Genomic DNA, 26418 nt, shown 5'->3' with positions numbered 1-26418 from the left:
TGGTTATGAAAACAATAACAATAAAAAGTATGTTATTTAACCTCAAACAAGTTAAATCGATCGTAGGAATCGTCACTTTTTCATTTAATCTTAACTCGCATCATCATCATTATATATATATGTATATAAACAAACAAACAATTGAGTCTGTCATTATTTTCATGAAAAAAAAATGAGCTTGAAGAGTAACTATTGCTTAAAGGTTTTACTTATCGATTATCGACTTTTTAATGTACTAATATACTAACCAACGGATAAGATATTGTGATTAGTTGATATCAAATTATGAATTATCAGGCGGCGTACTATTAGTTAATTATCATTTTAATCAAAGAAAAGTAAAATCACAACAAATAGTCCAACTTCCACCAACAAAATTAAAAGGGAAAAAAGTTTGAAATATATCTGAATTTTGACTGAAATTGCTGTAATAATACCAAATTTTACCCCTGCATTATTTAATAGTGTATTTTAAAGATATATCTATGCTCACGTGGACAAGTTACTATTTATAATAATGTAATATTTATGCACTAATATACTATTAAAGAGAGAAAAAAGAAGAGAAAACCCCTATAAATGTTCTTATAAAGCTCCCACTCAATTGCCCAACTAATTAATCAATCTCCACGCACACACACAACATGAAGAAACTTGTTACCTTCTTTCTTCTTGTCATTTTGCTACTTGAAATAACAATTTCTGTTGACTCTCAAAATCCATCACTCTTGAAATTTGTGCTTCAATGGCCACCAACTTATTGTATTATATTAAATTCTGCAACACAACCAGGCAGGTGCAAAGAACCAATTCTTCAGCATAATTTAACACTCCATGGAGTTTGGCCAGCAGATCAAAGAGGATATAGTATTACATGCACTGCACCACCAGATCCAAATTGGAATCAAGTGGTACGTACTGACTTTTCAGTCACAAGAGTTTATGTTTTATGCACTGACGATACTAAATTAATTTTTTCTATATATAAACCGGCCATATACATATAAGTTTATATATTTAAGGGATTAATTAATCTTTGTAAACACCTATTTTTTTTTTATTATTGAACATGAGTTTTTACACTGTTTTAATGTTGCTTTAGGTCAAATCTTTGACATTTTGACTTTTACATAAAGATATTTATATGTAATTACCTATAAAATGATTTGATGGTGTAAATATTTTTTCAGTTTACAGCAGCGGTAGAGAATCAACTCATGGCATTCTGGCCACCACTTAGAGAAAAGTCTCAAAAAAGGGACCTATGGAAGCACGAGTGGCGCGCGCATGGAGCGTGTGGACGAACAACACCACAAGTATACTTCAACACAGCAATAAAGATCAACAACATGCTTCAAAAGGGCAACTTGTTCAATTACTTGAAAACAAGTGGGATTATTGCTTGTAATAGCTTGTCTTTTGCTAAAAAAGATATCGTTGATGCTATTCGAAAGGTGTTTGTTCAAGTACTTGATGTTTACCTAACATGTATTCCAATTGATGCAACAAACAAAACTCATGTTTACTTGAGTGAGGTTACCTTGTGCACTAACTTGGGTGGCACTAGTTTCATTTCATGCCCTTCACAAGCTACTCCAACAAGCTGTTCTACTGGAGCTAGGATTATGCTACCTCATCCAAAACTTCAAACAGTAAGAATCTGCAACTTAATTTACTCACATTCAATATTTTTAATTAGCCAATTTCAGACTCATTCTGTCGCTAATTTTTTTTAGTAGTTATGTGATACTTAATATTTACATAACTATAACACTTTTGAAAGTTTCTGGTAGGAGTACTTCTTTTCTTATGTGTTTTAATTTGAACTGGTAAGAAGTTTAAGAGAAGTAAGGTAACTTTTAAAAGTTTATAATATTAAAACTAAAATTACTATAATTTATTTATTTCTACGTTACATTAATTATATCTTTATTCATGTAGGTAACTATCGCCGCCGCCGCCACCGCCACCGCCACCACGGAGATTCCAAGAAGAAATAGATCTAGATGGGATATATCCTATGTTTGAACAATCATGAGCTAAATATATATTCAACGGCTAAGATTTATGTTTGGCTTAGAATAATAAATAAATAATGCACACTCAGAGAGTGAAAATAACTTATTATATATCTTGAATAAAATTTTTATTCTATTCTCTCTCTTAATTAATATTGGTTTTCAAGGTACTCAAAGTCTCACACAAAAATTTAGCACAATATTCATGTTTATCAATTTTTTCATCATATGCAAAAAAAATTGTAATTTAATTTATAATATTTTTCGTATAGTTTTTAATATCTAAATTTTTGTTTGAAATATTGAATTACTGTAATCTAATTTCACTTTAAAAATTAGTCAAATTAACTTTTGAAAAACACAACATGACAATTAAAAATGGACAGAGAAAGTAATAAATAAAATAGAAAGATGATCACTTTATTTGCTTCATTATTTAGTACATATCATAGTCACAATTGAAACATTATTCATCTTTCTATTATTATAATATAAAATATTACTCACTAAGCTTTCTTACAAAGCTTCACATAGATACTAAATTAAAATAATTGACCAAGGATCTCCCATAAGCTTTTGGATTGAAGCTTTTCTCCTGTCATTCGAGCCTGCACAAAAAAAAATAAAAAATCAACATATCTTAGTTTAGTATGGAAATGTTCAATACCTCAATGGATGATTTTAAATTAATTTTCAAATTAAAATTATTTTAAAAAAACCTTGAAAATTTGTCATAATTTATACTCAAGTTATGTACACTGATAGTAAATGTGAAGCATATTTCTTATGATTTTTAATAGATTACTGCTGAATCTAATGAGTTAAACTTAAATTAAAATAAAAAAGGAATTTTTTTTTTCTAGTTTTATAAGTGTTTTCTTTAAAATAGAAATTAGAACTGAACTTTATAAGGTACCACTAAAACTTAAAGGTAAGTTCTATAAAGTGATCATTAGATCGACCTTATTGTATGGGGTGACGTGTTAGTCAGTCAAAAACTCTCATGTCCAAAATATAATTTGTTTTTTTACTCAAACAAATACTCACATCAAATCATACTAATATACTATGGTTAAGTGATAAACTAATAAGTGAAAGTAAATGAATAAAGTGCATGTACGAAATCAATATTACAAATTCATTAGTTTGATATAATTAACATGATATATATATATGCACACTAGACATCGGAGCCCGTGCTAGCACGGGCTCAATATGTATCATTTTTTGTTTCAATTTATGTGACAAAGACAAAATTAAAGAGTTAATCAAACTTTAATAATAATTTAAAATAGTTTAAATTTTTAATTATTGTTAACTATGGTAAAAATTTTTTGATGTCTTTTAACATTCTAAATTGGTAATTATTGTTGTATGATTTGTAATATCTTTTACGCAATTTTGAAATAATAAAGGTTATTTCTTCTTTCTCAATTTATGTGGTACTAATAAAATTTCAAGATTCAATCATTTTTTTTTGTCTTTAAAATATTCTATTGTTAAATACTGTAAATTATTGTACTTTCTAAGTAATTTTCAAATAATATATATTATTTCATTTGTCCAATTTATGTGTCACCGATAAAATTTGAAGAGTTAATCAGATCTTTTACATATTTTTATATCTTTTGAATATTTAAGTAAATAATTATTGTGATTTATAATATTTTATACAATTATTTTAAAAAAATTAAACAACAAACAAAACGAATTCATCATAGGAAAATTACCAAAGCATCCTTGAATACATCAATAATGGGTCCCACTTTTTTTATAAAAAAATATGCATATTGGGAGGATATTTTTGTCCAAAGTGGAAATAGAATAAGTATAAAGCATTAAAGTCTTTTAAAATTTTAAATTGTTAATTCTTATTGTATGATTTGTAATACTTTTACGCCATTTTCAAATAATAGAGGTCATTTCTTCTTTTTCAATTTATGTAGTACTAAATTTTTTTTGAGATTCAATCAATTTTTTTTGTCTTTGAAATATTTCTAGCTGTTAATTACTGTAATTGATGGTACTTTCTAAGAAATTTTGAAATAATATATATTATTTCATTTGTCCCAATTTATGTGTCACCGGTAAAATTTGAAGAGTCAATCAGATTTTTTATATATTTTTATATCTTTTAAATATTTAAGTAATTAATTATCGTGATTCATAATATTTTATAGAATTATTTAGTATAGTAAAATAAATTTAAAAGAAACAAACAAAACGAATTCATCATAGGAAATGACCAAAGCATCCTTGAATACATCAATAATGGGTCCGACTTTTTGTTTTTAAGAAATTGCACATTCGAAGGATATTTTTGTCCAAAGTGGAAATATTGTGTAAAAAATGTGTATTTATTGTGATTTTGAATGTTTTGTGGGGTAATAGGACGCACGCAAAGTTAATGTGTCTTTTTGAAAATCTGGGACAACTTCAAAACGAATTCATCATAGGAAATGACCAAAGCATCCTTGAATACATCAATAATGGGTCCGACTTATTGTTTTTAAGAAATTGCACATTCAAAGGATATTTTTGTCCAAAGTGAAAATATTGTGTAAAAAATGTGTATTTATTGTGATTTTGAATGTTTTGTGGGGTAATAGGACGCACGCAAAGTTAATGTGTCTTTTTGAAAATTTGGGACAACTTCATGTATCACTTAATGTTTTTTCTCAAAATCTAATTTACTTTCGTAAACTATGTGTCAGATCAAAATCAGATTAACAAATTCAAAAGGAATGAGTAATAAATATATATAGAAATGACATATTTATTATTTAACTAAATAATAAATATGTAACTAAAAATCTTGTTAGCTTTTGGTTGAAAGCTAACAAGATAGTTACAATCATAGTTGGATTGTGGCTTATTATTTTATATATATATATATATAGATATTGTGGCTTTAAATTAAAGGTCACTATTATAAGAGATTGACTATTCCTATACTCAAATTCAAATAGGATCTACCTATTAAGACTGATTTTTCAATGGAAGATATTAACATATGCAAGAATAAGAGTTATCATTGCTTAATCATTAGAATATTTATTATCACTAAATATCTCTTTTGTTGTAATGTCGAAGAAAGCACGTACCTTTGGAGGTGAAGGACGAGGAACAATAATGTTTTGAACACGACAACGTTTGTTAGTAACAGAAGTTGGACAATTCACAAAATGCTTTGCATCATTTGTGTAGCAAAATGTAACTTGATTCAAATAAGCATGAGTTGTATTAATGTCTTTGCAAGTAAAAGACACATCCTTATTTTTTGAAACTTGTTTGATTGAGTTCAAGATTTCAACGTTGTTGTATGTAGCAGAGTCACAAGGGACTATTCCATTTGAGTTTATTAAATGACTTTGTAATAAATCTCCAATTTCTTTAGCCAATCTTGAAGCCCTATTGAAATATTGTGTTGGAGTTTTGAACTTTTGTATTGTGCATGTTCCATATGTATTCCAAGCTTCCTTCCATAAGGCTTTGGGATCTTGGTTAGTGAGAGAGGGCCAAAATGAGTTGAGTTGATTTATCATCGCCGTATCAAACTGTGACATATAAAATTTGAACTATCTTATTAGGAGCGGCAGAGGCATGAATTATTTTCTAGATAAGATGATTTATTATATTGACCCCGTTTAATAAACATGAACATTTGTTAGTACTGTTGAAGATATAGTTAAATATGTCTGACAGTGTTAACTTTTAGATAAAATGAGATGATTGCACAATTCAACGTGGTACATTAGGGCATGTAGGAATCCAGGGTCTAAATCTCATGACCTCCACCCATTAGAAGGAAAAATAAAAAAGAATTTTCACATGTTTGACTTATAGAAAATAATCAAATTAATAAAAACATAGTGTACCTAACAATTTGATCTTTTAGAGGAGGTTATCACACGATCAACATATGTATGAGCTATGAAAGACATTATAGTAATTAATAATAATATCTTTTAAGAAAAATGATCTTTTATATATGAGATGGACACAAATTATATTTATACTTTCCAAAGTACACAATAATATAGCTTACTAAAAATACACATATTTTCAATGAAATGTTGGTTCTTCACGTACTGATTCTGACGAATTTTCATAGAAAATCATAAATATTCGATAGAATACATCGGTCAAATCAAATTTCTACATTAATGCAAGGATGAAAGAAGAGAACCACATCTTTATCAGACTAATTTTACTTCTCAATCACATCGATTAATTAGCAATAATTTTTCTGTGAACTTTCGAAAATCAATTTCATGTAACTTGGCAAGGAAATTTTAGTATTATAGAATTATTGTTAATAAAAAAAATAAAATCATACCACTTTGTTCCAATCACGTGTTTCTGGATCTCTACAACCTTGTTGAATATTTCCATTGGGATCTGTGCCCCAAAAACCATTCAAAGTGAATTTGAGAGGAGGAATTTGTGTACATCCCACTGGGGTATCCTTATTACAATAAGTTTCTGACCATTTATAAACAAATTGTGTTTGTGCTATATTTTGTGAACAAACACAAATGAAAAATAGTGTGAGATGAGTGAGAAATAAGAGTGAAAGGTTCTTCATTTTCATATATTTTTTTTAAGATAAAAGAATCATATGAGAATTTATAGATGGTTTATTATAAGGTCCTTTCTCTATTTTAAAAAAATACCCCCACCCCCACCTACCCTAGGGCCTTTCCGATACAACGCGATCGGTTTAAAAACCAACCGAATTAGGTGAGTCGGGAAAAAGTTGACCGGTTTAAAAAGCGATTGACTCTATCGATAAAAAATCGACTGACTTCGTCGTTTAATAGACAAGAAAAAAAGGTAAATTTTAAAATCGATCAGGGCTGATAATTCAATCAATTTTTTTTAAAAAAAGGCTTAAGTCATCTGCAGCCCCTTAAAATTGTCCGCATATTTCACTTAAACACCTCAACTATAACTACTACCTATTGAACACCTGAATTGTTCAAGAAGTATACCTATTAAACACAAAATGTTGATGTGACAAAATAAGTGTTTTACACTTCCGCTGAGCGCGTGAAAAAACTTAAATAATGTTTTATTTTTATTTTTTCCAAAAAAACTTAATACCTTTTCTTCTTTGAGTGCCACTTGGCATTTAAATAATTTAACTTTAACAAATATATATTTAAAAGTAATACTAATTCTTAAAAAAAAAAAAAAAAAAAAAAAAAAAGATCCCCCACCCCACCCCTGTAAGTCGTCTTCTCCATGAAGACCACTGCACTCCATTTTTTTCTTTTCTTTTTCTATTCTATTTCTTTTCAACATTTATTAAAAAATAAAAATTGAATCAGCTAATTAAATTTGGAGGAAAAAAAAGAAGAAAGAAAATCGGACTGAAAAAAGTTAGCCGATCGACGTCCATCTCAGTCACCTTCGAACAAATATTACCATTCAAATTAAAATGTACATCCACTAAAATTATCAAACATAATATCATATTGATTCAATAAAATTAATTTAGGTCCTCTCGATTTCTCTTTGTAATCGATCTCAAGACGATTGACAATGTCTTTCTTCATCATTCTTGTATCAGTCTCTTTGAATATATTGATCTCACGTATTAGGAATAAAAAATAATTATGAAAGTAACTAACAAAGAATTGAATTTAGTCCTTTGAGAAATAAAATCTTGCTAGGAAGAAGATGAAGAAGAAAGGGGGATGGGGTAGGGTTGGGCTACTCATTTATTTTTATTTTTATAAAAAAAAAAAATAGATGAAAAATTTATTTGAAATAATTTTGGAAAATTGTTGGGCCCAACGCCACATGTTATCTTTTAATTAGTCATTTTGCCACATCACAACAAGTGTATTACACACACTTTATTTTATTTACTTATTCTCGAAAAATATCTAATAGGAATAAGTTTTGAATAAATAAAAGTGTTCAATAGGTACTAGCCCTGGTTGAGGTGTCTAAGTGAATTATGCGGACAACTTTAATGGGCCGCAGATGACTTAAGCCAAAAACAAATGAGAATTAGTAATAACCATAGTTAATGTTATTTAGTCAAGAAAATCAATGTGGTCCATCAAAAATCAAATGGACGCGTATCAACTACATGATAGTATTATAGCACCTCCTCCATACAATTATTTATTGTTTGCTTCATTTTCACAAATATAAAAAACGTGTTTTATTTATGTGAGAAAACAAAAATTGGTCCACTAGGAAGATAGTGACATAGAATAAGAGGTATCGTCATTTGATTATTAAAAAGTTTATGAGTTAAAATTATAAAAATAATCTTATCACAAAAATACAAGAGATTATATTTATGCTATAGGTAGATACAATGTGAATGACTCATATACTATGCATATCAAGTTACTATGGTTAGATGATAAACTAAGGGAGGAAGTAAATGAATAAAAGTGCATGTAGAAAGTCGATATTACAAATTTATTAGTTTGATATAATTAATATTTTGTGGCTTTGAAGGTCACTATAATAAGAAATGGACTAATCAAAAATAAAAAAATAAAAAAATAGGACCATCTACTCGTGACTGATTTGTCAATTTTGTTTAAATATTAGACAAAATGTGCATGCTTTATTCATGTAAGAAAACACTATATACCTCAATTAATGGTCCACTTGAAGATATTAACGTTTGCAAGAATAAGAGTTATCATTGTGTAGACAATAAAATTCGCGTCGAGAAAACAATAATCAAGAACGGAAAATTATAGCAACAATCGTATTTATTATTTCAAAGTGCGAGTGTTACAATCTCTATTATTCCTCTGAATTCGCCTTTTCAAATATAATTCAAGGGCTCTTGAGCTTGATCTAGAACTTGAGATTTATCTTGATCTTAATCTTTATCTTGAACTTGAACTTGGACTTGATCTTGATCTTGAACTTGATCTTGACTTGAACTTTATCTTGATCTTGACTTTCTAATTGAATTCAAGGGCTTCGAGCTTGATCTTGAATCCGGCGGTCTTGATCTTGATCGTTCTTGAGACTTGAATGTTCTTGAATCTTGAATGCTTGAATTCTTGAACTCTTGAGCTTGTAGAGAAATCTGCAGCTTTTGATCCACGAGCTTTCTCTAGCTTCTTGTTTAAAATTCTTGGTCCTCTATTATGAATTATGAGGACCCCTATTTATAGTTTTAAAATAGAGGAGTTGTGTTTAGAAGAGGACTCCCCCCGGCCAATCAGATTTAAGTGACATGGCATATGGGCTTTATGGAGCGGGCTTTAATTAAATTCACATTTATTGAATTTAAATAATTAACTCAATTATATTAATCCATAATATTTATTTGGACTAATATATTAATGAATTTAATATAATTCCAATCATTTTATAAATTTATATTTAATAAATTTTAAATGATTACAAATGCCCCCTGCTTCAAGTCTTGTCGAGATATTTTATCTTTCAAAGACTAGACTTGAAGTATTAATTAAATAATAATTTATTTGAGATTCCCCTGCAATGTTTAATTTGTTGTCTGACTCCAATACATGTAATTTGGAGTGGGCACGTGAATCTACCACTTTCAAACATATATTTGACCAATTTGAATCATGATAGGAGGCAAATATATGCTTGTTAAAAAGCAATAAGAAAACCAATTTGACTAGGACTATATTTCCGTCAATTACTTTAGCATAGCCAAAAAGGAATTGCTATTAGTCTAGGAGAGGGATTTTATGATGCCATTTAAATTCAAAATGTAGTTGAACTAGGAATTGTAGTCCCACTTAATTTCAAATTCATATCCTTTTTCATTGTCCTAGCAAAAAAGGAATTGTAATTGGACTAAGAGAGAGATTTTATTCCCACCACATGACATCTATAAATAGACACATAGTATCCATAATTTTGTCTTCAATTGCAGATTGTGAGCTACGAGCCTGTGACGAAAGGGGCATAATTCAAGGTAGTTTTCCTCCCTTTTTCTGATTTTCGTCACCCTTTCTACAGCTTGACACGTTTGTCGTAGAAAATTCATATCTCATTGTAGAAAAATCGAAATCAAGAACGGTTTGATTTTTCAGAAACTAGACTTCTCGATCTCTAACATATCCAAAATTCGGAATTTAATACCTTCAGAATATTTCTAGATGATTTTTTTTTTAGTTAGCTTTAAATTCTGTCATGCTGAAAATTCCAGATTTGTGTGGCTTTACTAAAACTCCTGTGTCTTGATGTAGGAACGACGAAATCACAAGCCGCTTGATTATTTAGAATCTAGACACAAAGGTCTACAATATATCCGAAATTCAAGGTTTAATACCTTCAGAATCTTTCTAGGTGATTTTTTGAAGTTAACTTTAAATTCTGTCATGCAGCTGATATTCTTAAGGCGAAAGAGGATAGATACACATCCCCGCCCTAAGAAAGGTAATTTATGGTATTCTTAAGGCGAAAAGAGGATGGATACGCATCCCCGCCTTAAGAAAGGTAATCTAAAGGTATTCTTTAAGGTGAAAAGAGGATGGATACTCATCCCCGCCCTAAGAAAGGTATTCTTTAAGGCGAAAAGAGGATGGATACTCATCCCCGCCCTAAGAAAGGTAATCTAAAGGTATTCTTTAAGGCGAAAAAGAGGATGGATACCCATCCCCGCCCTAAGAAAGGTAATCTAAATGTATTCTTTAAAGGCGAAAAGAGGATGGATACGCATCCCCGCCCTAAGGAAAGGTAACTTTATAGTATCCTTAATGTGAAAAGAGGATGGATACGCATCCTCACCTTAAGGAAGGTAATTTAGAGGTCAAGACTTGAAAAACTTCAACTTTCAAACTTCGAATAATTTGAAGACTTCAACTTGCAAGCTTAAAGAATTTGAAGACCTCAACTTGCAGACTTGAAGAATTTGAAGACATCAACTTGCAGACTTGAAGAATTTGAAGACATCAACTTGCAAACTTTGAAGAATTTGAAGACTTCAACTTGCATACTTGGAATACTTGAAGACCTTCAGCCTGTATACTTGAAGGATTTGAAGACTTCAACTTGCATACTTAGAAGACTTTGAAGACATCAACTTGCAGACTTGAAGAATTTGAAGACATCAACTTGCAGACTTGAAGAATTTGAAGACATCAACTTGCAGACTTTGAAGAATTTGAAGACTTCAACTTGCATACTTGGAAGACTTGAAGACCTTCAGCCTGTATACTTGGAGGATTTGAAGACTTCAAATTGCATACTTGGAAGACTTGAAGACCTTCAGCCTGTATACTTGGAGGATTTGAAGACTTCAACTTGCATACTTGGAAGACTTGAAGACCTTCATCCTGTATACTTGGAGGATTTGAAGACTTTAACTTGCAGACTTGAAGAATTTGAAGACTTCAATTTTAAAGAAACTTCAAGCATGTTGTTAACCGAACTCATCATTTTTTTTAAAGGTTTGCCCCCATCTATTGACCAATGAATACTTCGTACAAGTCTAAAGTTTGATGGGACAAAAGATAAAACAAAATACTTCCCGCTTTGGTTGTCATGTGACAGATCAAGTGGGAACATGTGGTTTTTTGACACTCATGCAACTGAACTTAGGATATATTCTAAGCGCCTATGTACCTCAGTGAAGAGGATCAAGTCACAACGTAGTTCTGGGGAATTGAGTGATTTTTTTTTTTTTTTATGTGCCGTACACAGTTTATACTCTTGCGGGCCAGGAGTGACATGCAGTTTAGGCTCGTACCTTAAGGAGCATCATCTTACTTCAAGGGTAGTACCTCTTTAGGAATTTTGCATTAATAGGACTAATCATTACGCCATCTACATCAACAAGCTTGTAAGAACCAAATGAATATGCTTCTTGTACAACATACGATCCATCCCATTTTGACGTAAATTTGCCCCCAGACTTGTGCGAAGTAATGATGGGTCTTGTTACTGCGAGAACTTGGTCTCCAACTTGGAAACACCTCAAGCAAACTTTCTTATTAAAAGCACGAGATAGACGAGCTTGATAACATTCAAGGTTTTGTTGGGCTTCTAGCCTCTTTTCATCAAGTGCTTCTAACTCAGCAAGACGCAGTTGAGCATTTTCTTCTTCAGTGAGCCCTTCTTGAATAGCAAATCTTAAGAAAGGTATTTGACACTCGAGTGGCAGGACTACTTCAACTCCGAAAGCAAGTGAATATGGTGTTGCTTGAGTTGGTGTGTGGTATGTTGTCCTACATGCCCACAAAGCTTTTTCCATTCTTTCATGCCAATCCTGTTTGGACTTGGAGACAACTTTCTTCAGAAGGTTGCATAGACAAGACCATTGGCTGCAGCATGATACATAGAAGATTTACATTGCTTGAAGCAAAAGAGATCACAAATTTTGTTCATTAACTTGTTATCAAATGGCTTGCCATTGTCCGTTATTATGTAGCGAGGGATGCCAAAGTGATATATGATATTCACTCGGATAAAATTTGCAACATTCTCTTTCTTCACTTCTTTAAGAGCGACAGCTTCAGCCCATTTTGAGAAGTAATCTGTTGCAGCCAAGATGTACAAGTGTCCACCAGAAGATTTTGGTAGTGGTCCCACAACATCCAGTCCCCAAGCGTCAAATGGCCAAGATGCAATAGTTGGGTGCAATACTTCGGGCGGCTGATGTATAAAATTCGCATGAAATTGACAAGCATCGCACCTCCGAGCATAATCTAAGCAATCCTTCACCATAGTTGGCCAATAATACCCCATTCTCTTTATGTGAAAGTGGAGTTTTGGTCCAGATTGATGTGATCCACACACTCCTGAGTGTGCTTCTTGCAAAGCCTGAATTGCTTCTTCCTCTCCCAATCATCGTAATAGTACACCCTCAAATGATCTTCTATATAATGTGTCCTTGTAATAAAGGAAGCGAGGTGCACGACGACGAATGTCAGTCCTTCTCCTTGGATCTTCTGGAAGTATCCCATAACACATGTAGTTAATAATGAGTTGTCTCCACTCTTCCTTCACGGCTTTAGAAACGACGACGAAATGATTAAACTCATTTTCTGTACATTCTTCCTCATTTGGCGGTGGTACTATCCATTTTTGACAGATAGTCACTTGCGTCTGATCAGGAAGGGTTAGCGTTGAAGCTAGAGCAGCCAATGCATCAGCTTTCTTATTCTCCGTTCTACGCACATGTTGAAGGGTTACATCTCCAAGACATCCTATCAACTTTTGAGCATAATCATGATAAGGACGCAATTCAGGCTTCTTCACCTCATAACTTCCCAAGAGTTGGTTGATCACCAACTGAGAGTCACCAAAGACTTGTAAGTTTAATTGCTTCATATCAACGGCCATCTCAAGTCCAAGTATCAACGCTTGGTATTCAGCGACATTATTGGAGCAACATTGCTTCAAAGAAAATGAGAATGGTAGGATCTCTTCTTGTGAAGTAATGAACACTACACCAGCACCAGCTCCGCCACGATGTGCAGCTCCATCAAAGTACATTTTCCAAGGAGGTAGAACTTCAATTAACATTGCATCTTTATCAGGAAGCTCATCAGTTAACTCCCAATCATTCGGTATCGAATGGTCTGCCAAGAAATCCGCCAATGCTTGTCCTTTCACAGCTTTTTGAGGGATGTACACGATCTCAAACTGTTGGAATTAGAGGTACTATCTTGCTAGTCGATCACTAAGGACAGGTTTCGACATAACAAACTTGATGGGATTTGCTCTAGAAATAAGACGAACAACATGGGCTTGAAAATAATGCTTCATCTTTTGAATTGAGAAGACTAGCGCCAAGCACAAATTTTCAATCGGTGAATAGTTCAGCTCATTTGGTGTCATCGTTCTACTCAAGTAGTAAAGAGAGTTTTCTTTGCCTTCACTATTCTCTTAAGCTAACATGGCTCCTACGGACCTTTTTTGTGCCGCAATATAGAGTATCAATGGCTTTCCAGGTATAGGGGCTGCCAAAACTGGAGGTTTTGCTAGATATGACTTGATACTTTTAAAGGCATTGCTACATGTTTCATCCCAATTAAAAGGAGCGCCTTTCTTCATGAGATGACCAAATGGTTGGCATCGTCCTGCTAGGTTTGAGATGAACCTCCTCAAGTAGGCTAGCTTTCCTTGGAGACTTTTTAACTCATGAATGTTTTGAGGTGCAGGCATCTTCAATATTGCATCAACTTTGGCTTGATCAATTTCAATTCCTCGATGTCTCACAATGAAGCCAAGGAACTTTCCAGAAGTAACTCCAAAGGCACACTTCAATGGATTCATCCTTAGTTGATATCTTCGAAGCAACTCAAACACCATTCTTAAGTCTTTCAAATGATCACTCCTCTTTCTGGATTTTACCACCAGGTCATCCACATAACATTCAACATTTTTATGGAGCAAGTCATCAAATATATTTTGCATAGCCCTTTGATATGTAGCACCAGCATTCTTTAAACCAAATGGCATCACTTTGTAGCAATAAATACCCTTAGGTGTGCGAAATGCGGTGAGTTCTACATCCTTTGGAGCCATGCGGATTTGATTTTAGCCAGAAGAATCGTCCATGAACGACATTGCCTCATATCCAGTGGTGGCATCAATCATCAGCTCTGGAATGGGAAGAGGAAACTCATCTTTAGGGCATGCATTATTAAGATCTCTAAAGTCAACACATACTCGAATTTGACCATTCTTCTTCTTCACAGGAACAATACTTGAAATCCATGTAGGATATTTAACCTCACGAATAAAGCCTGCCTCAATGAGTTTATTAACTTCATTTTCTATCAATGGAACCAAGTCTGGCCTAAAACGTCTTTGAGCTTGTTTAATGGGACGAGAACCATTTTTGATTGCCAACTGATGGACCGCTACTTTAGGATTTAATCCAGGCATTTCTTTATAACTCCAAGCGAAGACATCTCTATATTCTTTGAGTATATTCATATAAGCGATTTCTTCATCAACTTCTAGAAAGGCACTCAAGTAAGTTGGCCTTGGGTCTTCATCAGTGCCAATGTTAACTTCTTTCAAAGGGTCTATTGTGGTCTTTACTCCTTCTTCAAGTTCCGGTGGAGCATCTCCAACATCTTCCTCTTCTAAAGGATCATTGTCATTGACAGATATATGACAACACCAGACAATATCTTCTAACTCTTCATCAATTTTTATTTGAGGCAGAGAATCGTACTCATTTTGGATTGTAACATGATTTGAGGAGCCTACACTTTCTTCATCTTCCTCGCGCTCCTTGGTGTAAACTACGGTGCGAACCTTTGCCTTAAGCTCCTCTTTACATGAAACTACAAGTTCCACTCGTCGCCTCATTCTAGAAGGAATTAAACTTTTGAAACCCTTTCGAACCAACTGTGAAGCAGGCGTTGTAACTTTTAAATAACTTATCAGATTCTTGTTTTTCTTCAATGGACCTAATCTCTTGAACACAGAAGTTCTTGCAGTCGATTCTCCGAGTCGATCAAAGACGGAAAGCTTTCTATTTGGAGCAGCAACATCATCTTCAAAAGTTATATGATTATTACTTGCTCTTCTTATGGAGATGCGAACTGGTGGTGGTTGGTTATAGCCTATGCCCTCACGTGCTTGCCTGGTTTTATCAACTGATGGGAGTTTCCCTAATATTGATGGCTCATTAGGGTTATATCCAGCCTTCGCAAATAACTTGTAATCATTAGGATCAAAACCTTCTCCCGTGCGTTTTGTAGGGAGTGCTACATCTCGCACTTGATTTTGAGCGATTGTCTTTATTGACAGCTTTGAAGGCAAGTTTATTGCATCAATCCGTCTGATAGGAAAAGTTAGTCCTTTTAATGCATCTTCTTGAAGGTTAGATGATTTGACTTCTTCTTTCTTTACTTTTGGAACATAGCGAAGTCCAGAAGTCAGATTCTTCTTTGAAGACATGGTCTTCCCTTCATTGAGATTGGGACAAAGTACTTTAGTGTCAACTTTTACCTTTTTGACAGCTGTATCGATTATTTTGCTTGTGATCTTGTCAGACTTAGTTGATTTGACATCATTAGATTTTTTCCCTTTAACAACATAACTCTTCAAGTAGAATTTTGCATCGGCAAAGTGCGTCTCAACTTCGGTGAAAGGATTATCGTCTGCAACTATCTTCCTTTCAATCCCGTCTTCAAGATACTTCAAACATTGATAGTAAGAAGATGAGACAATTCTATTCTCATGTACCCAAGGCCTACCAAGTAATATATTGTATGAAGTCTTTGCATCGATCACGTGCATCCACGCGCTTGATCGCAAATCTTCCATGTGAATTTCTAATTTAATAGAGCCTATGGACCTCTGTCCTCCTTGATTGAATCTTTGTATCAACAAACGACTTTCACTAAGTTCTTCGGTCGTGATGCCGAGTTCTTTCAATCTGTGGATAGGCAGGATGTTGACTCCAGATCCTTCATCTATCAAGATTCTATTTATCTTCTTCTCTCGCACGTGACCAACCATATACAAAGGACGATTGTGTAGTGCTTCACCAAACAGAAGATCGTTATCTGTGAATGTGATTTTTGTATCACATGTATAAGTTTCTTGGGAAGAAGGTTCAATAGGCTTTTCAGAAGATGAAGGAGCCATCATTGACGAGATTTTCCTTGTTGCTTTTTCTTCGCCACTAGGAGACACTTTTGGTGAGGATTCTCTCGTTGTTCCTTCTCTGTCAGTTGGAGACACCTTCATTGTTTCTTCTTTATCAGCATTAAAACATGATGCCTCGACATTTTCTTGAGTAGACTTTGTGCGCAACCAACTTGGTAAGAATTTTTCTAGAGTTACAGGATGTCGGGGTTTCTGGTAGTGATGCACTTCTACCTTCGCCTTCTTTGGGCGCTTGATTGATTTCTGCTTCACCGGTTTCTTTACCATTTTCTTTCTACTTGGTTTCTCACATGATTCTTTTTGTAAGCTTGACTTGTTGCGTCTTCGCCTAGTCACAAGAATCCAGCCTTCATCACCATCTATATCAACTTGAGATTTGTCTAGCTCCAATGACTCTTCTTCATGCTTTTTAGCGATATGTATTTGGATCGGATCGAGCGAGCCGAATGTGATGGAGATTTGATTAGAACTAGCTTTCTCATCATCAATGACAATCTTCTTTTCTCTAACCAATCGCATCACTCTATCCTTGAAGACAAAACATTTTTCAAGAGGATGACTCATAAGTCTATGATATTTGCAATAATTTGGGTCATCAACTTTTCCAGCTTCATCAGGCCGCTTCATCTCTGGCAACTCAATGAGCTTTAATTCAAGCAACTCATCGAAAATATCAGAAACATCAGAATCAAAGAAGGGGTATTCCTTTTCTTGCATTTCCCTTAGGATTGATTTTTGGTCTGAACGCGCTTGAGAACTTGTTCTCACACTTTGCTTCTTCCCTTCCTTCGTAGTGAACTTTACAGGTGACACATTAACATTCATTGACTCTTTGTTGTCGTTCTTGGGCATAAATTTGCTCCATCTCTTAGGTTCCTGCTTGTCTCTTCCTTTGCGAGGGTCATGGACAAACGTCATATCATTTCCTGCAGAGGACATGCTCAACTCCATATCATGAGCACGAGTAGCTAGATCTTCAAAGGATTTTGGTTTTATTCCTTGTAAGATATAAAGAAGCTCCCAGTGCATCCCTTGGATACACATTTCTATTGCAGAAGCTTCACTAAGCCTATCCTTGCAATTCAGGCTCGCGTTCCTCCATCGATTTATGAAGTCTATGGCTGGTTCATCCTTCCTTTGGCGAGTATTCGTAAGTTCTACCATGCTTACAGTACGCCTCGTGCTATAGAATCGATTGAGAAACTCGTGCTCTAGTTGTTTCCAACTATCAATAGAATTGGGCTCAAGATCTGTATACCAATCAAAGACATTTCCTTTTAGAGACCGGACAAACTGCTTGACAAGATAGTCTCCATATGTTCCAGCATTATTACATTTCTCCACAAAGTGTGCAACATGTTGCTTTGGATTTCCTCTACCCTCAAATTGTTGAAATTTTGGGGGTTGATAACCAGCAGACATTTTTAAGTTATCAATTCTTGCAGTGTATGGCTTGGCATACATATGAGAAGACTTGGTGAAGACTTCATACTTATCTTTGATTGTGCCTTCAATGAACTCCTTCAAGCGATCGAGTGGGATCATTCCTTCAGAAGAAACTGGCATCTCATTAACAATCGGTGCTTTCTTTGCAGGATCTCCAATCTCTTGAACTTCAACACATTTTCCGGGCGCATGACTTGCTTCTCCATCTAAAAGTCCTTCCATTCGATCCATCAACTTATCGATTCTAGACTCTTGGTGTTGTACATGCTTTGTCAATCCTTCAACCAACTTCGTCAGATTTGCGAGTTGTTCCTCAGAGGAAGAAGCAGCAGCCACCATTGTTTGCATGATCATTGGAGATGTAGGAGAGTAGCATGGATTGTCGCGTAAGTTGATCTTCAGTGGACTCACATTACGCGATGCACGTGGAGGTGACTCGTTCGTTGAATCATAGCTCTCCCTTGTGGTAGAGTTCTTGGAACCAGATTGCTCAAGGAGAGCCAATGTCTTCTTGATCTTTTCAGCAACACTGCTTCCTCCTTCTAAAGCGTTTGCGGAGACACTTGATATTTTTGGAGTAGTAGACCCAAAAACTGGAGTTGATGCGGATGACACTTGAAGTGTTTGTTGTCCTAGTGTAGCAGTCTTGCTTCTCGTAACAGCTCCGAAACTTCCAAAGGTAACTTGGAGCTAGTAGCCTTAGAGGCAGTTGATCGAGAGTTGTTCTTCATAGAAGTCATCTCAATATTCTTTGATGCTTGAAAAGTTGAGATGAGAGGTAGAGATTGTCCCACTGGGCGTGCCAGAATTTGTAGACAATAAAATTCGCGTCGAGAAAACAATAATCAAGAACGGAAAATTATAGCAACAATCGTATTTATTATTTCAAAGTGCGAGTGTTACAATCTCTATTATTCCTCTGAATTCGCCTTTTCAAATATAATTCAAGGGCTCTTGAGCTTGATCTAGAACTTGAGATTTATCTTGATCTTAATCTTTATCTTGAACTTGAACTTGGACTTGGACTTGATCTTGATCTTGAACTTGATCTTGACTTGAACTTTATCTTGATCTTGACTTTCTAATTGAATTCAAGGGCTTCGAGCTTGATCTTGAATCCGGCGGTCTTGATCTTGATCGTTCTTGATCTTTATCGTTCTTGATCTTGATCGTTCTTGAGACTTGAATGTTCTTGAATCTTGAATGCTTGAATTCTTGAACTCTTGAGCTTGTAGAGAAATCTGCAGCTTTTGATCCACGAGCTTTCTCTAGCTTCTTGTTTAAAATTCTTGGTCCTCTATTATGAATTATGAGGACCCCTATTTATAGTTTTAAAATAGAGGAGTTGTGTTTAGAAGAGGACTCCCCCCGGCCAATCAGATTTAAGTAACATGGCATATGGGCTTTATGGAGCGGACTTTAATTAAATTCATATTTATTGAATTTAAATAATTAACTCAATTATATTAATCCATAATATTTATTTGGACTAATATATTAATGAATTTAATATAATTCCAATCATTTTATAAATTTATATTTAATAAATTTTAAATGATTACACATTGCTTGATTATTAAAACATTGCATGCTTAAGGATGTGTTTGGTATGAGGAAAATATTTTTTGGCAAATGTTTTCTAATTTTTTATGTCTGGTTGGGTTAAATGTTTTTCAAATCAACTCATTTTCCTCAAATTTAAGGAAAATGACTTCTCTTCAAAACTTAAGGAAAATATTTTCCGAAACACTCTTCCAACTTTAAATTACAATTATTATTTTTTGTTAAAAAAATCAATTTATTTTGTCCACACCCTCAAACCAGCCTCCCCCCAACCACCCCATAAAAAAAAATAAACTATGTAATTTTGACCATGAATTGGACATAAATTTATAAAAAAATAAAATTTACACATTTGAAAATTAACTAAAATATTACTATAACTCGATAATTAAAATATTTACCAAGCATACCAAAAAATCATGCTAAGAAAAATTTGTTTCCTCCAAATCTAAAAAGTGCCACATTTAGAATTGGGTGGTCATAACTTGGCCACCTAATCAAATCATTTGGTGTTTTCATCATTTCATTTTGACGAAAAATAAGTGATATTTAACATAATCAAGTGCGTGCAACACGTAATTAGACAACTTTACCTGTCCAGTAACTGATTCAGTAATAATATTAGCTCCCGGAATCGTCGTTCCAGTAACCGTAACACCCTCTCTAGCCGCAACATCAGTAACATCACTCGGTTGAACCAAATTGGCATCAACTTCAAAATTTCATTTTTTTCATCCCTACCCTCGACACCCCCCCCACCCATCCCCCAACCAGCCCTCCACCTCCCAAAAAAAAAATTAAGTTTGTTTTTAAAAAATATTTTCAACTTCATAGTTCAAAGTTTCATTTTTTCACCCTACCCTCGAACCCACCCCCCGCCCTCACCCCCCAAAAGAAAATTTTAAGTTTATTTTTAAAAAATATTTTCACTTCAAAATTTCATTTTTCTCACTCCTACCCTCGACCCTCACCCCCCTACCATCCCCCCCTCAAAAAAAAATTAAGTTTATTTTTAAAAAATATTTAAAACTTCAAAATTTCATTTTTTTCACCCCTACCCTCGACCCCACCACCACCCACCCACCCACCCATCCCCCCACCTCCCAAAAAAAAATTTAAGTTTCTTTTTAAAAAATATTTTCAACTTCAAAGTTTCATTTATTTCACCTCTACCCTTGACCCCCGCCCCCCCCACCCCAACTAGCCCCCCACCTCCCAAAAAAAATTTAAATTTTTTTTAAAAAAATATTGTTAACTTCAAAATTTCATTTTTTCACCCTTATCCTCGACCCCCCCACCACCCACCTCCCTACCAACCCCCACCCCCACCCCCACAAAAAAATTTAAGCTTATTTTTAAAAAATATTTTCAACTTCAAAATTTCATTTTTTCACCCCTACCCTTGACCCCTCCACCCACCCACCCCCCTACCAGCCCCCACCCCCCAAAAAAAAATTAAGTTTGTTTTTAAAAAATATTTTCAACTTCAAAATTTTTATTTTTTTCATCCCTACCCTCGATCCCCCCCCCCCCCACACCCCGAAAAAATAATTAAATTTGTTTTTAAAAAATATTTTCAATTTCAAAAATTATTTTCTACTCTAGTAAAAATAAAAGATATTTCTCAAAAAAAAATTTCAGAAAATATTTTCTACTCACCAACCAAACATGAGAAAATAAGTCAAAAATCTACTTGTTTTCCAGGAAAATATTTTCTAGAAAAACATTTTCCTTCATACCCAACACAGCCTAAGTCACAAACATAAATTTAATATAAAAATGCAAGATAAAAATCTATGTGTATGGTATATAAATATAATGTGGTTCGATCTTTTCCCGAACTATGCTCATATAAAGAGGGATGTGAAGTAATATGCACATGAAGTAGCATGCTCATTTGAAAAAAACTTAGAGCCCATTTGGATTGGCTTAATAAAAGTAGCTTTTAAGTAAAAAATATAAGGTCAAAACTAAAATGATTTTTAAGTCAAAAAATAAAAAGTAGCGGGAAACCTATTTTTGGTTTCTGACTTATTTTAAGTCATTTTTGACTTATTTTAAATCATTTTTTACCTTGTCAAACACTTTGTAACTTATTTTAAGTTATTTTCTATATTTGTCAAACACTTCTAGAAATCAAAAACTGACTTAAAAATAGGTTTGATCAACTTTTAAGTCAATCCAAACGGGCTCTTAGTAGCTTTTGCTCCTTGTGACTTATTTGAGTCTAAAATAGTTTGTTAGGTGTATCTCTAAGAAATTTTGATTGTCAAAAGTATTGAATCCTTTTGGTCTCCATCGAATATTTATCAATAAAACATATGAAAACAAATCAACGAAAACTCATATTTAGAGATAGAGCTTTGTAATTTCTGATTTTAATCTATTTCTGGAGTCTAGTATGATTTTTTTAATTATTGGACCATACCTAAAAATATTTGATATGTTGAAAGTATTTTTCATTCACCTGGATATATTTTCTTTTAGAAAGTATTATACAATTATTAATTGTTTGCTTCATTTTCCTACATATAAAAAATGTGGCATATTTATGTAAGAAAATACAATTTGGTCTACTAGGAAGATGTTGACGTATGCAAGGATAAGAGTTGTTGTTGCTTGATCATTAAAGAATTACAAATTTAAATTGTAAAAATAAATTTATTACAAAAACACAAAATAACATTATATAAAATATACATACATAAAAAAGAAAAAAGAAGTAAAAAAAATATACATACATAACGTGGAGGACCCGTCCTTGAACCCCACACATAACAGAAAAAGTAATCAGAAGACACAATTTTTAGTCTCATTAATTATTATTTTTTACGCAAACAAATATTCACATCAAATCATATTAATATACTTTGATTAAGTGATAAACTAATAAGTGAGAGTAAATGAATAAAGTGCATGTAAGAAATTAATATGACAAATTCATTAGTTTGATATAATTAATATGATATATATATATATATATATATTGAGGCTTTAAATTAAAGGTCATTATTATGAGAAATTGACTATTCCTATACTCATATTCAAATAGAATCGTCTACCTATTAAGACTGATTTTTCAATGGAAGATATTAACATATATAGGCAAGAATAAGAGTTATCATTGCTTGATCATTAAAATATTACGTGCTTAAATTGTAAAAATAAATTTATTACAAAATTGCAAGATAAGATTATATATGTGTCATATATAGATATAGCATGGTTCGATTAAATTTGGACCACTCTCATAAAAAGAGTGATGTGAAGAAACATGCATATGAAGTTTCGTTCTCATTTGAAAAAAACTTACTCACACCAATAGATGTATGGACTATGGTATGTATTTAAGTATATATAATTATCAATTAGTTATAGTTAATTTCTGCGTGTTTACATTTTATTAAATACTTATCATGATAAATTTAAATTGATATGATATATATATATATATATATATATATATATATATATATATATATATATATATATATATATACGATACGTGCAAATATTTATCGAAACGAAGCAATCAATTCCGTCATTCGCAAGCGAACCACTACTATTCAATTATCAATTGCTTGTTTCATTTTTATACAAAAAAATAACGTGTCTTATTTTGAAAAATCACAATTTCAATGGTAGTAAGAGTTGTCGTCGCTTGATCATTATAAAATTATGAAAATAAATTTATGTCAAATTATATTAATATATTGTGAATAGTTGATAAATTAAGGTGAAAGTATATATGCTATTGTAAGTTAACATTATGAATTCATTACTTAGTTTAATTTAAAAAAAGAAGATATATTGTGGATTTGAAGGTTACAATGGATAATAAGTTAACATTATGTATTCATTAGTTTAATATAAACATGATATTTTGTGGCATTGAAGATCACAATGGGTGGATCTAGAAGCTCAAGTATAGGTTCACATGAATCTAGTAGTTTTTTTTTCGACCCTATATATATTAATCAATTTACAAGATATTTATAAATATTTGATCATGAATTTATTTATTATTATAATATTAACTTGACCTTACGGTAGAAACTCATAAATATCAAATTTTTAATCTGCCTTTGAAGGCCACTATTACAAGAAATAGACGACTCCTGCCCAAATCCAAATAGGACTATCAACTCATGAGGATTGATTTGTCGAATTTGTGTAATATAATAGACAAATTGTGATCCGACCCTTCTTTGGGCCTCATTCATTACTAGAGCTCTAGAAGTACCAAGCAGATTTTTCGTTCTAATTTTGGTCAATATTTTATAATATAATATTTATTATATTTACATGACAAAAAATTGTGAATTATATAGTACATTGTGTATAGTTTTTGAATATCTGAATTTTAATTTCAAATTATTAAGTTAATATAATTTAATTTAGCGTTAAAAGTTAATTAAATTGACTCCCAAAAAATAAAAAATATCACATAAGGTTTGAGGATATATAGGTCTAAGAGCAGTTAAATGTATCTTTAAGCCATTTTGATTGCCAAAAGCATTAAAACATTTTGATTTCTGTCAAATATTTAAGGGAAAATGGTCAAATATGCCCCTAAACGATTCGAAAAGGTCTAGTTATGCCCCCTATTTAAAGTTTGGCTCACTCATGCCCTCGCCGTCCAATTTTTCGTCTAGATATGCCCTTATGGGCGTTAAATGTCAAATGGAATTGCCACGTCATTTTTACATTACCACGTGTCATTTATATTAAAGGAAAAATGGTCAAATATATCCCTAAACTATTCGAAAAGGTCTAGATATACCACCCTTTTAAATAAACTACCCGACCCGTTTTCAACAAAAAAATTTTGGTAAATCCCAAAAATGAGTAATTGACTAATAAAAAATAGGAAAAATATGAAAAATAAAATAAAATTAACGCCAAAAATTCTCAAATAAATATAGTAACTTTAAATTCAACAATTTCAACAATTTTTTTAAATTTTTATTTTTTTGGATAAATCACGAAAATGAGTAATTGATTAATAAAAAATATGAAAATGACTTTATGCTGAATTTTTAGGTTATATTTTTCATATTTTTTATTAATCAATTACTCATTTTAGGGATTTATCGAAAAGAAATAAAAAATTAAAAAAATTGTTGAATTTAAGGTTACTATATTTATTTGTGAATTTTTGGCGTTAATTTTATATATTTTTTTTCATATTTTTCCTATTTTTTATTAGTCAATTACTCATTTTCGGGATTTACCGAAATTTTTTTATTGAAAACTCGGGTAGTTTATTTAAAATGGGGTATATCTAGACCTTTTTGAATAGTTTAGGGATATATTTAACCCTTTTTCCCTTTAATATAAATGCCACGTGGTAATGTAAAAATGACGTGGCAATTCCATTTGACATTTAACGCCTATAAGGGCATATCTAGACGAAAAGTTGGACGGCGAGGGCACGAGTGAGCCAAACTTTAAACGGGGTTATATCTAGACCTTTTCGAATAATTTAAGGGCATATTTGACCCTTTTCCCAATATTTAACGAACTTTGATTATTAGATTTAATAAAAAAATTGAAAAAATAATTAACGGAAATTCATTTTTTTCATTCATATCACTATATTTTACATGAAAGTGATGACTCCTTGTCCTATCCATGAATGATTAAATACTTATTTGTTGTATTTATATTGGGCACACCTAAAATGTTTGATATGTTGTAAAGTTGCTTTCATTCACGTGAAATTGGATGTATTTTCTTTTGGTGATTATAATATTGTACAGTTATTAAAACTGCAAGTTGCTTCATTTTCTCACATATTTAAGAGGATAGTTACGGCCCTAAACACTTCGCTCAATTAATTTGTAATATATATATATATATATATATAATATCTAGGTTATGCATACTTATATCAAATATACATAAACAATAATGTATAGATTGTATATATTTGATCATATTGATAAATTAGTTGACTGAACTATCGAACTATGTTTCTATCTAACTCGGTTTGTTCATGTATTTACTTCCATAATTATGTTTAATTATGGCATGATATTGTCGAATATATTGAAAATGAATTATGAGATGCACCTAATTATATGAACGAGTTAATTAGATTTTGTTACTAATATGAGTTTGGGATGCTAATATTTGAGATGGTTCACTCGATGGAAGTAGTTAAGTTAAGCGCACTAAATGTTGATCACGAAACTCTAGGCATGAGTATCACTAGATAATATTATATCAATTTTAGAAAATTTATATATAAAATATCTAGTTTTATGAAGAGATCGTTGATTATTTTTTTTGGAATCCCAGGATAACCCGCAGTAGCCGCTACAATCTCTCCCCTTCGGGTGAGCACTTTGTGCGCACTAGGTAAACCCCCCACTGTGTAATAGCCTGCAAACCACACAGGAGATGTTAACCGCACTAAGCAAGCCCTATGCAACAGGCGAGATCGTTGATTTGCATGCCCCTTTTTAGTACATAAATTCGCCATTGATCACGACTAGATCAATTCAAAATCCTCATTGTCAAACTATCCAAACAAAGGCTCAGTGATACTTGATCAATGGTTTCAATCAAACTGCAGCAGTCAAGCCCGCTAATGACATTGTCTACTTTGGATCTAAGCCCGCACGACTTTAAAACGTGTCATTAATATGTAAGACTTTTTTTTAAAATTTTCAAATTTGATCATTGATGATGGCAAAAATTACAGCTTTGAATTTGGCATCCCAAACTTTTACATGATCAAAGTGTAGAGGTACTATAGACATGCTCTACTAATACGTAACACCAA

At 32.6% G+C, this 26418-nt stretch overlaps 4 protein-coding genes across 6 annotated transcripts in view; 1 reads left to right on the top strand and 3 right to left on the bottom strand.

Annotated features, from left to right (window-relative positions):
* Positions 1 to 26418, bottom strand: part of LOC125824494 (preprotein translocase subunit SCY1, chloroplastic) — a 390387-nt gene that overhangs the window by 99527 nt on the left and 264442 nt on the right. The window lies entirely within an intron of this gene.
* The window catches only part of LOC125824507 (xylose isomerase), a 470700-nt gene that overhangs the window by 246358 nt on the left and 197924 nt on the right, over positions 1 to 26418 (bottom strand). The gene's annotated exons all lie outside the window — the stretch shown is intronic.
* LOC125824644 (ribonuclease 3-like) lies at positions 631 to 2028 on the top strand. Its single transcript, XM_049504042.1, has 3 exons — positions 631 to 911; positions 1191 to 1652; positions 1942 to 2028. Exons 1-3 carry the CDS (start codon positions 645 to 647, stop codon positions 2026 to 2028), a joined length of 816 nt encoding a protein of 271 aa, XP_049359999.1. The 5' UTR covers positions 631 to 644.
* Positions 5057 to 6623, bottom strand: LOC125824643 (ribonuclease S-2-like). Its single transcript, XM_049504041.1, has 2 exons — positions 6358 to 6623; positions 5057 to 5575 (listed from the first exon to the last, which is right to left on the bottom strand). Exons 1-2 carry the CDS (start codon positions 6610 to 6612, stop codon positions 5057 to 5059), a joined length of 774 nt encoding a protein of 257 aa, XP_049359998.1. The 5' UTR covers positions 6613 to 6623.

This window comes from Solanum verrucosum, unplaced genomic scaffold, assembly GCF_900185275.1.
Source record: "Solanum verrucosum unplaced genomic scaffold, falcon-dt-bn FXZP01000022.1, whole genome shotgun sequence".
Classification (NCBI taxonomy): domain Eukaryota; kingdom Viridiplantae; phylum Streptophyta; class Magnoliopsida; order Solanales; family Solanaceae; genus Solanum; species Solanum verrucosum.
This window is presented reverse-complemented; position numbering and strand designations above follow the sequence as displayed.

Coding starts and splice junctions, on each gene's coding strand:
- LOC125824643 (XM_049504041.1), bottom strand. CDS start 6,612: ATGAAAATGAAGAACCTTTCACTCTTATTTCTCACTCATCTCACACTA. Junction 5,576..6,357: donor CACGTGATTGGAACAAAGTG/GTATGATTTTAT, acceptor TATATGTCACAG/TTTGATACGGCGATGATAAA.
- LOC125824644 (XM_049504042.1), top strand. CDS start 645: ATGAAGAAACTTGTTACCTTCTTTCTTCTTGTCATTTTGCTACTTGAA. Junction 912..1,190: donor ATCCAAATTGGAATCAAGTG/GTACGTACTGAC, acceptor ATATTTTTTCAG/TTTACAGCAGCGGTAGAGAA. Junction 1,653..1,941: donor CTCATCCAAAACTTCAAACA/GTAAGAATCTGC, acceptor TTATTCATGTAG/GTAACTATCGCCGCCGCCGC.